At 35.1% G+C, this 16461-nt stretch overlaps 1 protein-coding gene and 1 long non-coding RNA gene across 6 annotated transcripts; one reads left to right on the forward strand and one right to left on the reverse strand.

Annotated features, from left to right (window-relative positions):
• The first annotated feature begins 1370 nt into the window (after positions 1-1370).
• On the forward strand, positions 1371-7419 carry LOC126785059 (laccase-15-like). Its single transcript, XM_050510639.1, has 7 exons — positions 1371-1550; positions 1709-1860; positions 1973-2217; positions 4510-4635; positions 6086-6674; positions 6793-7145; positions 7258-7419. Exons 1-7 carry the CDS (start codon positions 1452-1454, stop codon positions 7395-7397), a joined length of 1704 nt encoding a protein of 567 aa, XP_050366596.1. The 5' UTR covers positions 1371-1451; the 3' UTR covers positions 7398-7419.
• An 842-nt stretch (positions 7420-8261) lies between these two features.
• LOC126785072 (uncharacterized) lies at positions 8262-10517 on the reverse strand. 5 transcript variants are annotated; one of them, XR_007671020.1, is made up of 5 exons: positions 10078-10517; positions 9322-9958; positions 8710-8901; positions 8534-8604; positions 8262-8448 (listed from the first exon to the last, which is right to left on the reverse strand). It is a non-coding gene; the product is annotated as an uncharacterized LOC126785072 (long non-coding RNA). The 5 variants fall into 5 exon arrangements; XR_007671017.1 differs by having other exon boundaries at positions 8590-8609; XR_007671019.1 differs by having other exon boundaries at positions 8534-8609.
• Positions 10518-16461: the final 5944 nt, after the last annotated feature.

Below are 16461 nucleotides of genomic sequence, written 5' to 3' on the forward strand. Positions count from 1 at the left end.
TCTAACAGCGAGACTTATCTGATTTTCATGCGCATGTTTAATTGATTAAGTCAATCTCAACGTGCTCTTCATTATTCCCATTACTTGTTCCTTGCCACGAAATTACATATGACATACCCTTGTTACTATTTTAAAAGTTGAGGACGTCATCATTATCCTGACGTGTATATCTAGCATAACAATTTCATATAATTAATGCATGTTACCCTTGATCAACGTCATTTTGATACTAATAATTCATTTACCACTTTACTGTCTCTGAGTTTTGTTTGCTGATGTTTGGTTGATTTTATATTGCGAGAAAGATTTGAGTTTTGCTGATATTTTGTTTATGATTTGCTTCACAATCAAGGGAAGCTCTCCACTTACTACGGCATAACCAAGCAACCTTGATGTTCTATTTTTCAAACAATTCTCGCATTTGAATAAATTTCTCGTCAATGATCATCATTGATGAGATATATTCTCACTTGAATCTCTCTCAAAAAGGGCGTAGCTACATACGGGCCATAGTCCACCTCAAATTATTAAAAACATTTCTTTCTAACCAAATTTTAGTCTAAAAAAAATTAAATTTTAAATATTATCTCATCTTAAATTTCTATATATAGTCATAAATATTCGTAATTTTTTTTTCAGCCCAGCCCTTATTCAAAAAAAGATCAATTCTCACTCAAATCACCCTTGAAGATCTATCTTTATTGACTAAATTCTCCTCTGAAGAGATTTCTCGATCCATACTTGAGTCTCCGTCTATGAGATCCCTCCTCATTTCAATCACTTTTCGGGAGACCTTTCCTCACGTGATCCTTCTTCGAGTGAATTTCGGTCTTCTCGAAGAATTCCTTCATCACTTGATCGATCATACCAGTGAAAAATTCTTCTCAGTGGGAGAAGGTTTGTTTGTGTAAGTCAAGGAGGCCCAAATCACTAATAAGTGGTTTTTTATTAACTAATTGAAATTGAATGTGCACACATATTTTTTGTGTTTATCCCATGTTTTCGTTGTGGGATCAGGAATCCTTGATTTTTTTCATTCGTCATCTTTATTGTCATGATCTTCTGTAGCTTCATTTTTACATAATCAATTAGGTAATTAGGTTAAAACAGAAGCTAAATAAAATAAATGTTTTCCTTTTGTTGAATAAATTAATAGTTAGGTACGCAGGTTAATTCAAATGTCCACTCACGTGGGAATGAAGCTATCTACTACTGCCCAACAAGTAATTAGCTCGTCATACTAAAAAAAAACGTTAGTTTTTTTAAACTTGACTATCGAATATCTACAAAGTCATTGTGTCCGAATTGCGTTGCCAGTTTTCTATAAATAGCTGTAAACCGAGAACAAGTATCAGTGTATCACACACGATCACAGTCGAGGGCGACCTGAAGGACACATTCATTTACAAGTGTGAGGAAATTTTCAGACAAACTTCTGAAATTTGAGAACAATGGCAGGGTTTAACATAATGGGGGTGATCTTATTGGTTGCTTCTCTAGGGTATATGTTTCTGCAGCTATGCAGCGCCACCCGTTATTATGATTTTGTTGTAAGTAATTCGCATGTTCAGCATACCCTGCTGCACTTCCTTTTCTTTCTCATACCATCTGTTTTGTATGAACACTAATTTACGACGTCCTGCATGCATGGGACTTTAATTTATTGGGTTTTAATCTCGTATTGTGTGTATATTTATGATACTTGCAGCTGAAAGAAACAAATTTTACAAGGCTCTGCAGCACAAAGAGCATCTTGACTGTGAATGGGAGTTTCCCAGGGCCAACCATTCATGTTCACAAAGGAGAAACTATTTACGTCAATGTCCACAACCAAGGATTATACGGTGTCACCATTCATTGGTAATAACCATCGTTCTGTCAAACACAATTTGGCTCCGAAAGCCATCTTCTTCTATAGATGTACTCCATTTAGAGGCTCAACCTTGTTTCCTTCGTTCTTGATACTTTGCAGGCATGGAGTTAAGCAGCCAAGAAACCCATGGTCTGATGGACCTGAAAACATAACACAGTGCCCGATTCAAGCTGGCTCGAACTTTACATACGAAGTCGTATTTTCCAATGAAGAAGGAACACTCTGGTGGCATGCTCATAGTGATTGGACGCGCGCCACTGTTCACGGCGCCATTGTTATATTACCGGCCGCCGGAACGACATATCCATTTGCAGCTCCACATGCACAACAGACAATTATCTTAGGTAGGTGATCATCTATCATTGTATATGTTAATTCATTGCAGGTCCCCTGGCATCGGTTCTTTTATTCTTTTCCACCCTAATAATTGTTCGCGCCTTATTTGTCATCAAGAAGCACCTCCATTTGTAAACGTTTTAGACGGAGATATAATTAATCCACAACAAAAGTACTAGTCAGCTCATTTGAAAAAGAAAAAGAAGCGCTAGCCAGGTAGCTAGCTCTTTATTCCCAACTCGATTCATTTAAGTGCTAGCTTGGTAATTGGTATATATCCGCATTATCTCAGGAGTGGCAATGGTACACAATTCCATTCCAACCAATTCATATATCAACCGTACTAAATATATTGGTATATTACCAAATTGGTATACGGTACATGGTACAGTATACCGTACCATACTTCAAAAGATGGTTGATAGGTGGTACAAATTTTTCGTGTACCATAATATACCGTACCAACCGAAATAGAAGTTTTATGAAAAAAACCTTAATATATGCATCTATGGTGAGTTGAACTTGGTCTTCTTCCATACAAGTTGAAGCCAACTAACACTAGGCTATCATTGCAATTACAACAACTCATTGCTACACAATATATATATTCTTAAATTATATATATCTATAAATATTTCAGCCGTATATTTAGTTAAAAATAAATTTCAACTGTATATTTTTGTTAAATTTATAATTTTTGGTCTTTGACATATTTAATTTATGACTTTGTACTTGGTAATTTGGTTGAAGTTATATAAAACTTTGTATTTGTGTTGTTATTTGCTATTACATATTTGGATTTGCCCTTTAAATTTTTGAGCCATAAACATATTGGTAGAAGCTCATTACCAACCGTACCAACCGAGTACCAACCGTACTAATGAATTGGTATACCAACGTTATTGGTTGGTTTAAATTGTGAATTTTTCATACCAATTATATTTTGGTTGGTACATGGTATTGGAAAAATGAAATTAGTATACCTACCAATCCACCCCTAATCTCAATCGCTAATATGAAGTAAGCTATCACCAAAATGTCGTTCTTACCACATAACATGCATGTTTTTTTTTTTGCCCCCAAATGATATGAAATACGTACGTATACTATTCCTAAAATGTTGTTATGGCCTTACGTATTCAGATCCGGCTTCTCCGCGTTTTTTTGGGTGCTTGAATCCTTAAAACATTGGATTGGTATACATGATGATGATGTACATATATGGTTATAAGTTGTTTATATCATCTTTATAGGAGATTATCCAAGAGCACTAAAATGCACTTGTTCCTATACTAACTTAAATGATTTCATTAAGTATACATTTTAATTTTTTTAAAATTAGTATTTATAGATATTAATAATTGAAATTGCATAATAAATGCTGGTCCACCTGTAACTTGGTGCATTGAATAATTCCATCTTTACCCAATCCAATAGGTATAAAAAATTATAGCAAATCTAAACACATAAAATCCAGGTGGAGAAGCCAAATCTGATCCTCTGTATTACACCTCAAATGATACGAAAAGCTTGAGTCCGGCACGGCCCGAGTCCGTTAGCGATCATGTTTGGTCCGAATCTGTTTTGAGCCATGTCAGTCTATAAACACATAATTTTATTATATATATATATATATTTAAATAATTATAATAATGATAATTGAATATTAGACATTTTTAATATAAATATATTATATTATATATTATAAGCAAAAATAAACATCTTGATTATTTTATATGTTAATTACATTATTTCACAAAATATTATCAAAATAATAATAAAAAAGTCATAGTTTTGACATATGTAACGTTTTAGAAATAACATTATCAAATGTGTTGTAGTATTTTATTTATTATACTATTATAAATAGTTATATAAAATAAATATTATAATTACACTTTTTTTTTATGTTAATTGTGTCTTATAATGCTAATGGGCCGGGCCAATCAACATTTTGGCCCAGCACGGGCCCGAGCCCGGTTCGACATGGGATTGGGCTGTGGGCCGGGCTAGGCTTAATATTTAAGATAATGTATCGGTCCAAACCTGGCACGAAAAATAAATTGGCCAACTCGAGCATGACTAGGGCACGGTTTTGGCCCGCTTAAAATGGGCTGAGCCGGCCCGTTTGCCACCTCTAGTTTGATCACTGTGCTTTTCATATCTCTCCACAAATTGCAAATACATAAGCCTGTATTCGGTGGATCAAATCATCAAAGTCGATCAACAATTCTTGAAGTATTGCGATTCTGCTCATTAACGATGGTCTGATTCTTGTTGTTTTTGTTGGATTGGTGCAGGTTCATGGTTTAAGCCAGATGTGATGGAAGTGATTAATTCTGCACTGGCAACTGGTGCAGACCCAAACACCTCTGATGCCTTTACAATCAATGGACAACCTGGGGACTTATATAGTTGCTCCAAGGGTAATCACTATAAAATTGATCGAGACGTAATACAGTAGATTCAATCTCGTGTGTGTATATATTCTCTCAGGTAAGGAGGTTTGCAACAATGGTTTTTGTGTGGATTTCCATTTTTTCACCGTTTTACAATTGAATTTGCTTATCTTCATGTCTAATATCTGGATTATATTGTGTAGATCATCTATGCAAAATTTCAACCAATTTGGTGATCTTTAAGGTCCTCAAAATTGAAAAACAAATGGACTAACTGAATTTTGTCAAACATGAACCGTTCGTGTTTTTAACAGAAAAATGCAATTTTAAGGGCCTTAACAATTACTAAATTGGCTGAAATTTCGTTGAGATAATCTACACAATATTATCTAAATATTTGATAATGGAGATGAAGAAATTCGTTCGAAAAATGGTGTAAAAATAAAAATCAGTACTAAAACCATTGTTGCTGACATCCACAACCAAGATTGTTGCTGACATTCACAACCAAGAAAGTCATATATATATATATATATGATTTATATCCTATAGTCCCTATCCAGAGTGAAGCTTCACTCTGGAATTACAGAGTGAAGTTCCAATTTTGGCACACTTTTCGGTCAAATTTTTTCACCATAAGCGATTCAATATTTAGGTATGTTATTCAAGATCATCTCTACAAAGTTTCATCCAATTTGACAATGGTTTGAGCTTTCAAAATTGAGATTTACATGAACGGTTCACGTTGAACAGTTTTAATTCATTCATTGATTTGATCTAATTTCAATACCTTAATGATGTCCGAATTAGATGAAATTTTGTAGAGATGATCTTGAATAGCATACCTAAATTTTAAATCGCTTATGGTGAAAAAATTTGCTTAAAAAGTGTGCCAAAATTGAAACTTCACTCTGTAATTTCAGAGTGAAGCTTCACTCTGGATAGAGACTGTTATATCCTATTCATATAGAAGGAGTTAAATAAAAACAAACGGACTATGTTTTAGTCTACCTTAATTAACTAATCGAGCTGGCATGATTGCAATAGAGATCATTCGGCCGGGAAGACTTCTATGGCTATGATAATATAAACAACCAAATGAAAACGATGTTTTTTGAACTATTTAACTCGGTTTTTACTGATTTAAAATTAATTGACAAGAAATCACGTTTCTATTGTTGAAAACTAAGGTATTTTGTACAGTAGCTAGACTAAATGTATGTCTAGATCAATCATAAATGATCCAAAAATAAATCGAATTCTGATCTATAGTTCTAACAGTAAATTTTCTTTTTTGGACTAGTTAAATTGTTTGCTACATATATAGGAATACATCACGCTTGATTAATTCCAATTATTGATTCTTTACAGTTCTTTTAAAAATCTTTCACTTTTAAAAATAAGTAACATATATATGTCCAAATAATTGAAAGTTTGAAATGACTAATGTATTCTCATGCATGTCACATATTTTCAGTATCAACATACCACCTGAAAGTCGACTACGGCAAGACGTATATGCTGCGCCTAATCAATGCCGTCATGAACGAGGAACAATTTTTCGCCATCGCCAACCACAGCCTCACCGTGGTGGGCCAGGACGCCGCCTACTTAAAACCAATCACCACCTCGTATATTATGATAACTCCAGGCCAAACTATGGACATTTTGATCAAGGCAAACCAGCCTCCTAGCCATTACTACATGGCTTCCACTGCTTACAGTGACGCAATTGTTCCTTTTCACAACGGCACAACCACCGCCATACTTCAATACCGAGGCAAATATTCCACCCCGTCAACCATTCAATTGCCTAACCTTCCTGTCTATAACGACACAGCTGCTGCCGATAACTTCACTGCTCGTGTGAGGGCTTTGGCAAGCAAGGCACACCCAATCAGTGTTCCAACAAAAATCACAACTAGGATATTCATGACTATTGCTATCAATGAACGAATTTGTCCTAACGCTTCTTGTTCTGGGCCTGATAATAATGCCATTGCAGCTAGCTTAAACAACATCAGCTTTGAGATCCCTTCCATTGATATTTTGCAAGCTTATTATGGGTACGCACGTATGTTTACATATAATATATATATATATATATATATATATGCATGCATAATTTTCCTTTCCATCATAAAACACTGGCTTAGGTTATTGCTTTGCATGATCGATTTGCAGGGGAATAAATGGAGTTTTTGAAGGAAACTTTCCAACCAACCCGCCTCGTTTTTACAATTTCACTGGAGAACAGCAAAACAATACCATATATCCGACCTTTGGGACCAAAGTGAAGTTCATCAAATATGGTGAAGGAGTTGAAATAATCTTCCAGGGAACCAACATCATAGCTCCTGAGAACCATCCAATGCATCTCCATGGATTTAGCTTCTACTTGGTTGGAACTGGTTATGGCAATTTTAACGCAACCACCTCACCCAAAACATACAATTTGGTTGATCCACCTGAAGTGAACACCATCGGCGTTCCGAAGAACGGATGGGCAACCATCAGATTCGTAGCTGATAATCCTGGTAAGTCATTGTCTTTGGCCAATGTGTGTATATAATTTGATGATGCTATCTTGTACAACATACTAGCTGCATCAGGTTTGACTAAGTAATCACATATCGATTATGATTTCAGGAGTATGGTTTATGCATTGTCATCTGGAAAGGCATTCCAGTTGGGGAATGGACACGGTGATCATAGTGAGGAATGGAAACACGACAAACTCAAAGCTCCGGCCACCACCTGCACACATGCCTCCTTGCTCCAAGTCTTAAATTATTCACTGTTTCCTTAGAAACTCATTAATAAAGCATTGTTATTCTTTTTCCTTCCATTTGGATATGTTATTGGGTAAGGATTCTGGAAGTTTCAAAGTCATGTCCAACTTCACAGTTTAGCGTCCAATTTAGCCCATATAATCATAAGGGGGGAATTATGTTCTGAAAGTCATGTTTATTTGTTTTTCTTCTCTCTTTTTCTTTTTGCAGAATGAAAGAATTCATTTAATGATCTATAACATCATACGCGACTATAAAATCTAACTAATTATAGTATTGATTATCTTTGATTTCGACAGTGTACATTGACTAAGACTCTCATTAAGCACAACATATGTGACAACTAAATTTTTGTGATTCAAGATCATAACCTCCCACTTTCAATTAAACACTATATCATTAGAATAATATTATGCTATTAATACAAAATAGAAAAGCACAATTTTTTTTAAAGCGATGATAATATCATATATTATACTACAATAAAATGTGGCCGTAGCGACCAGTAGAGTGGTCACAAATAGTAGCATTTTTTGTCACTAATTGTATTTAGTGACCCAAAAAAGGTGGTCACTATAGGCCTGTCACTAATTCTCAATACTGACCTCTACCAAGACAATGAAGACATGTTCACTAATATAAAATCTTCCAGTGACCACTATAATTTGTGGACGCTAATAATAACTGCATTAGTGGCCACAATAATTTGGACACTAATAATAACAGTGGTCACTAAATGGGTCAAATCTAGTCACTGAATGGCATTATCTAGCCACTAAATCTCACTTCCATACATCAAATAGTGACCAGGTCAACTGACCACTAAAACATTGGTCAGCCAAAAAAAAAATATAACAAATCTGGTATATAAATAAACCTTTCTAGGCCTTTTAGTTTTTAGTAATACACTAGAATATGTTTATATATTAATGAAATACTCTCAAGTCACAACTATGTACAAGTAGAGACCACAAAATAACTCTATATGCATAACTCTAAACTATTTATGAACTGGTACACTGCTGACTTTTGACCACCCAACACCATTCTGCAAATGAAAAACACAAAGCAATTCAATGTACTGTTAAGGATAATACAACAAAATACAAGAATAAAGAATGGGGACTATATACTGCAATTCGTCACATGTAGTCAGGTGTCACAGGGGTTGAGCCCTTGCACAGTTTACCTAAAGAATGGTGGTCTGTCCTGCACCATGTTGCATGGAATCAAAATTATGGCACTACTACTACCCGCAATGCAAATTTAGGATGAGAAACCAAAATTATGATATAAGACAGAGGCCAACCTCCATTGCATCCAGCTGAGAACGGTAAAAATGGTACCCATCCATGGGAAGAACTGTGGCCACCTCTAGAGGAGTGACTGGGAATCCAATGCTGAAGCTTTCTGGGGCCATAAGTTGTTCACACGCCTTACTACTTCGGATGCAAGAGTACTCTTTCCAGCTCCAGGAGGACCAACCAAACCCACAATATGCCTACACAGTACCTCAGCCAGATGGAGAACTTTGAAGAGTAATAATACAAATCCACATGATAATCAAAACCCCAATCCTTTTACCTATTAACAACTTAGAAGATTTCACAAAACCGTTATCGGTTAGTACAAATTCAAATGGAGTTGTTATTGCTTTTCTACAATAAAACAAAGAGTGAAAACGACAATAGATTGACATCATAGCATTGTTAACAACAGCTCCCATTCAAAAAGGTAAAACTCATACCAATAAGCAGGTAACGAAGAAAAGGCAGTACATTATTAATTAATATACTTGTGCAGTCCATGGTCCCAATTATAAAGATTATAGTATTGCATACAAAGGACCAGAAGTCCAGAGCAACAACCAAGCAACATACAAACATAGTTGGATTGATTATAAACCAACTGTTATCCTTACCTTCAATCACAAACCTTTCCCTCAGTCTTCCTCTGAATCTTGTAAACATATCCATAACCACCTGACAAAAAAGGATTACAGTGAATCAGTAATCATCAATCAATAGAGCTAACTCACCAGAGATACAGAAGCAATAGACCTCAATAGTGACATGTTAGAAAATGAATTTATACCCAAAATCCTAAGTCTGTAAATAAGTCAGACTCAGAAATTATCAAACACAGAGTAAAAGAAGAGAGGGAAAGAAGCAGAGGAATTCATTCCCTGGTTGTTGAGAAATCTGGTGACCCTGCAAAATTAGAGAGCATTGGAATATGTGGATATGTCAAGATGATCAATTCAGAGATCAGAAATATTAAGAGAGTGGATTCATCAAACCAAAAAAACTGCTTCATATAAGTTTAGCATTAGAAGCAGAATAATCAGGGGTTACGCTATCCCACTATCATCCATAACCCAATTGAATTAAATTAGCAGAAATTGAGACATAAAAGCAAAAGCACCCAAAACACCTAATTCAAATCAAGACTACAAACTCTTACCAGTACACATTCGAATACCGAAACTTGTTTGAGAACATAAAGGTTGTTGATTTCTCTGGAACTCGAGTCAGGAGGATTGGAGCCATTTTTGTTTACTGAAAGAAAAAAAAAGAAAAGGGCAAGTTGAGGGAGAAATAGAAAAGTTACATGCATATCAAAACCCAGAAAACAATCAGACCCAAATTGAAGTAAAGAAAGAGAAGATGTGAAATACCCTCATATCTCAACTTGTATGTTTTGTGGCAGTGTCATATTAAATTTGAGCCACTGAGCATATGTGCAATATCTTCTTTGTCATTCCGTCGTATCTCACTGTCAGTCTCTCTTCGCTCCAGGTTGAGACCAACGGCTGATGGATGAGGTGGTTCACGGATTGCAAGGATCACATATGCAATCCGTTATAATTGGATCTGATTGGAGAATGAAAGGATAAAAAGAAATAATTAAGCAAGTGAACAAACAATGACAAAACTGAGGAAGCGGTGCGGATTTGCGGACGACGATTACGCCAGTAGTAAATTAGAATCCACAGCGGCGGTGGAGAGAATAACGACGTTAAAGATTAGGCAAGTGGCACAACCGTGAAAAACCCCCCAAGCAGGGCAAAATCCGGAAGAAACTTCCAAATGAACAGTGCCACCTCTTGGCACCAAATTTTTTTCTCAGAATAAATAGATATTTACCACATAATAATAGTGGGGTGGCTACCAAGTTATCTTTTAAAGAAAACAAAAATTTATTTTTCTGTTTCTTTTTATCTTTTTATCTCCTAAATATTAAATATAATTTTAGATTAATATATGATGTAATTTTGTTAATCAATTCCCCGTTCACACATTTATCTCTAAAGCATGGTAAAATTTTCAAACCACCGTCTTTTCATTTATTCTCAGCTTCATTTTTTCACTAGTTTAATAAATGTATTAATCAATACTACTTTTTCCTTTTTAACGACAACTTATATCTTAGCAGGCTGTGATACTCGATGGGAAGTTCGACTTAAGCTATGGCTTTATTTGGTGCAACTGAGCTTATAAAAAAAAGCTGACTTATGTTGTTCTGAAAATAAGTAACTGATAAGTAAAATAGTTGACTATTTGGTAAATTGGTTATATAAGTGGTTGTTAGTGACAGAAGTAATGACAAAGCGTTTGATAAACTCAAACTAACTTATGCTTTTAATTTGTCAAATGACCAATTTAGACATGTAAAATAATTTCAAGTTTATTTTATTATAAAATAGTGTTCATATGATTAAATATTGAATGGTTTTAAAATTTATTAATTAAATATATTCTTAACATTACAAGTTGGTTTTGATCATGTAATAAATAATCAGTTTGTGTACTACAATTACCAGTCTGGATACACTTTGATCTTAACACAAGAATTTCGGGACTCATGCTATATATATATAGTTTGTGTAATATTATGTAATTATATTGCTATATATATATATTCAGAAATTTTACAAACTTGCGTTGATCATATTCTTATCCAGAATGAAGAACATATGAATACAAATATGATATTCTCTTTTTAGCTTTCATATCAGATGTACATATCAGATGTACAAGCAGTTGCCAACAATGTCTATCTACGAAAAAATGCAATGAATAATAAATGATATTGATTCAAAATTAGTATATATTTTCAATACATATATGTGAATATGAATCTAGACAATGAATCACTGGTTTCATTCTAAAAAACAACCACTTCTGCTATATACATATACTCTAACAACATTAACAATTAATCTGCAAGAAGACCTTGATACTTTTGAGCTCCCTCTTCAAGTTTGGAACCAATAATCTTCAATTTTCTCCTTTGCAGCAGTATTGATCATGCATGTACACTCACATAACAAAATGTCCAAATAAATATGTAGGTAAAATGTGGAACCTAACTAGTAACTTCGCAACTTTTTACATATATAGAAGAAATAAATTGAATATCACAACCAGAGAACTCCCACTATACTGATATTCATAGTAGTATATTATGAACCACTCTTTAAAGAAGCAAACATAAAATGAAAAGCTATGCTTTATTCTGCAGTGGAAGACCAGAGTGACCACGTACACCTATAAAACTAAGACATCAAGCTAAAACTAGATCAAATATTATTAAAACACTAACACAGTAAGACCACAACACTCAGTAAAAACAAGTATGGTGTTACAGCAGTAAGCCTAGTGTAATGACAACATGAACACAATAAGCCTGGTGTTACAGCATCATCAAGTTGAGTACATAACATATGAGATACAACCCCTTTGACATGATAACAGATGAATGGACTGAAGTAGACCTCATTTTATAAACAAGTTTATAACATGCTTGCAATTTAGAGGAGCAAGGATATACACTACTGCAAACTATTTAAAATCCTTATTAGGTCGAGTAATTGACTTATGGGAATTAAGTAGCCAATACCATACAGGAAGGGCAAGGTCGGGCAATGGACTGATGGGAATGGAGGTAACTGATACTATACAGGAAATGGGGGAGCCTCGGACTCCACATGCCAACATAAAAGCAATATGTACATCTACTTTGAAAATTGTGAAGACAATGGACATGACCATGAAAATTGTTGTGATTCAGAAGAATATCAAATGTTGCAGGAACAAAAACAACAAAAAGCAAAGACATGAAATGACAAGCTACCAATGTAGCTTTCTTACTCATAGTTTAACTGGAAAACATGAAATCAAGCAGACATAGAGATGCACAAGAACTTTTTTAACAATTATAATAACTAATCATACATAATGTCCATGAATGAAACATAATTGAACTCATCTTTAATCAAAACAGAAAATATACAAAAAAAAAATTATTAGTTGACTAGCCAATAGCTCATTTGAACCCTTTCTCTTGGTTATAGGTAGGTTACTTATGATTGGTAAACAGATAAAATGTAAGTAGATAACTCATGGGAAACTCCAAATAACCTTTAATAAAAATCTACGCATATAAAATATAACATTTACAATATGAAATTGATTAACATAATCGCCCACCTAAAACACATACATTCATTATGTTTTGTACACCTATACTAGAAACCTAACACAACCAGATACAAAACCATCAGCAGGAAGCACGAATAGAGAGCATTAACACTAACTAATAATCACACATTCAAGTTCACTTTACAGATCTTAGTTCGGATTTGCAAGCTTCTAATAATTAATCAACAATAAGTTCAACTCAATTCTTTATGCAAACAACATGAATCATCTAAAAATTCAACAGGTACATTTTTAGCTCAAAATTCTCAAATCAATCAAATCTTGTCAAACACAACTCAGACCTGCAGAAGACCCATTCGTCATGCGAGGCTGAGGAGCCATAAGCATCTGTTTTGGCACCACATCGCAAGCTGTAGAAATTTGGGGGTTCCCACCAGCATTATAAATGTTCATAGAGCTTTGCAACCCATCCAAAAACATCCAAACTCTACTCTTCTTCTGGTCCACCCGAACCTTCTCGTGGTCGAGCAACACTTTCTGCTCCTTCAACACTATGTACTCATTTGAAATCTCAGAAGACTTCACTATCGGTAAACAATATCATCTTCATAAGAAAAGCCAATACATAAGAAATTCAAAACCAAATCTGAATATCACCTCCCAATACCATCTGGAACAAACTATTTCGAGGTCGCATAGAGTAAAAGAGCAAAGATTGAGGTACCAGCTTTGAGAGAGAGAGAGAGAGAGAGAGAGAGAGAGAGAGAGAGAGAGAGAGAGAGAGAATGAGACCGAAGTCTCTCACAATATGGGTTTGCAAAACAATCTTGTAATTTACAAATGTTTAGGACGGTACCCAATGTCATTTTAAAAATTTCATTAATTCGTAATCGCAAAAGTTCTGTATTTTCTAGGCTTCTGCTTCTAAAAGTATGGGGAACCAACTTCTAAAAGCCGGGAAAAAAGCCAAGGCTTTTGGAAGTGAATCCAACTTACCAGACACTTTGAGGGGCTTAGCTTATATTCACCAGAGCCAAGAAGCTCTACCAAACACAGCCTATATAGGGGCTTAGCGTATTGATTGTATAGCTTCACCTAAATATCTGAGGACAATCTGGAATGTTTGATCCGTACAACTTCATTATTGATCAATTGACCTCAATCATTATCATAAACCAAAATAAAGTAATTTTCTTATTATGCCATATAGGTTATAATAATCTAAATAAAGTAATTTTGCTCGTGCGCGTGCCGAAGTGCGATTTTGGCATAATCACGACACACATGTGAAATGAAAGAATCTTTTCAAATTACATGTAAAACACAATTACAAGCATCACAGATGCATTCAATCAGGAAACCGAGTAAAATTAAACATAAATTGAAACTAAACCCAGATATCACCTATATTACAACCGAACACATATATGAATTGTGTTATCTGAATTTCATACACTGAATTTGGGGCTAGTTTCTTCCAAACTCTATATGTCCATTTAATCTGTACTGATAGAGAAAGCAAAAGTTTTCAGTAAAACTATAAGAAACACATTAGTAAAATATTGCAGTTGATCCAAACTATTGACTTATGTGCGCAATTTGTTGGCACATGGTTAGGTAGTCGACCTTTCTTATTCAAGTTATTATTTTTGTCTTCCTCATCACTTAACTTCCTTGTCAAACGAACGTGCCTGGTAATTTGATTCAAGCAATATATATTAACCGAGACACAATCAAAAGCTAATTTGATCTTATAACATAAATTTAAAGAAGCTGAAAAGTCCACAACTAAGATAGTAGTATGCCTAGCACCTTTCCATATGCTCTTCAGTTCGATGGATCATATGCATCTCCGTAGAACGTGTATTGAAAACTCAGAGGACACCGAACCTATTTCCTAAAAGTCAAACCTAGTTATTGATAAAATTGCAAATTATTTTCTTTGATTTTGTCAAAGATAGTGGCTTTTAACTGGAATTTGATATCAAATTCATTTGTCATCTAAATTGGGGTCGAGACTATGAAATCAATATCGGCACTCCAAACCAACAACACAACAGATCAAATAACTCAATAAGAACATCAAACACCCAAAATGATCGATAAAAGCAATTGAACAACCAAGATAGGGAAGAGCCCAATTCTGAATAAGAAAAATGAAGCAATAGCCAAACGAATAACTTACTGTTTCGCCGGATCGAATGAGGTGCCAAGAGAAGATCGGTTTCTTTCCTTCTCTCCTGAGTTTAGGGTACACCACCGTCGTCATAATCACTATCCGATGTTCTCTCCTGATTCATTGCCGGCGTCATCTCCTGTCGTCGGCGCTTGCTTCTCTCGCTCACAGGCTCATTTTCCCGATCTCCACGCTCCTCTCTTCCATTGGCTCTGTTCCTAGATCTCGGCGTCTCTTCGGTTGCCGCGGTCTAAGCCCAGGTCGTCTCTGAAGCAGGAGGGTTTGGCACCGCAAGCAAAAGAAGGAGAGAAGCTAATCTCGTTGCAGCACGTAAGGGTACACGTGAAGTTGTTCAATGACCAAAATGGCCCTCTTTTCCCATTCCAACCCCATAAAACAGAAGGAACAAAATCGTCCTGACACTGTAGCATGTGCCAATATCCTTAACGATAAGCTTAGTGTTCACATCATCATCTTCTCCTGCATAAGACCATAAATTCTTACTAAATACCAAACCTTAAATAAGTGAACGTCATTGACTGTGAGTTGAGGCTTCCATCTCGCCACCATAAATTTGAAATTTGCAACATGCCAACGACCACCATCCAGCAAAGTGGCAACTCCCGCAGGAAACACACTAAATGCAAAGACATTATGATGAAGGTGATGGATCTTGAGCCTTCTGACATCCTTCAAAGCCTTCTTGAGTGCCCTTTTCATACCTCTAACATTTGGAACAACATCTGTAATAATCGCACCCAACAAGGACAACCCTTCCTCAACCACGTCCAAACAAATAGTATTTTCATGACTGGAAGCAAGACTGTTGACTTGGTACACTAGGCTAAAATATGGGTTAGACAATACCAGATAGACAATACTTACTAAAATAACAATTGTCTGAAAGTATCAGACAATTGTACCATTGTCTGAATTCTAGAGAACAACAATGGTTTTAAAGTGACCATTGTTTGAAAATATTAAACAATGGTTTAGCTTATACATGAATACCATTGTTATAGATTTCGCTTCCAACAATGGTTTTTGTTTTGACCATTGTTTGTATGCCAAGCCTAGAAATACTTTTCCATATATACGTAGCATTGTCTGGACGACTTTAAGACTATGTGTCATAGACGTTGGTCTTTATATTTATTCAAATTACATTGTCTTAGGTTGAAAGCGAATAATTTTCAAAACATTAAGCAATACTATGAGAAACCCTAGCTACCTCTTTGTGACGCCATCTAGGATTTTTTCTAAAATGTTCTCTCACCTACCCCATTGATTAGATCTAAAATTTAGAGTTAACTGTATCACTTACACCGAAACCCAGAGCTCCCATTTTCACTTAAACGCATATCTCATGGGACTACTACAAATCTAGCCTTTCATGACAGAAAATTTATGATGTTTGGCTAAAAACGTCATCATATGTCTT

Source organism: Argentina anserina, chromosome 2 (assembly GCF_933775445.1).
Source record: "Argentina anserina chromosome 2, drPotAnse1.1, whole genome shotgun sequence".
Classification (NCBI taxonomy): domain Eukaryota; kingdom Viridiplantae; phylum Streptophyta; class Magnoliopsida; order Rosales; family Rosaceae; genus Argentina; species Argentina anserina.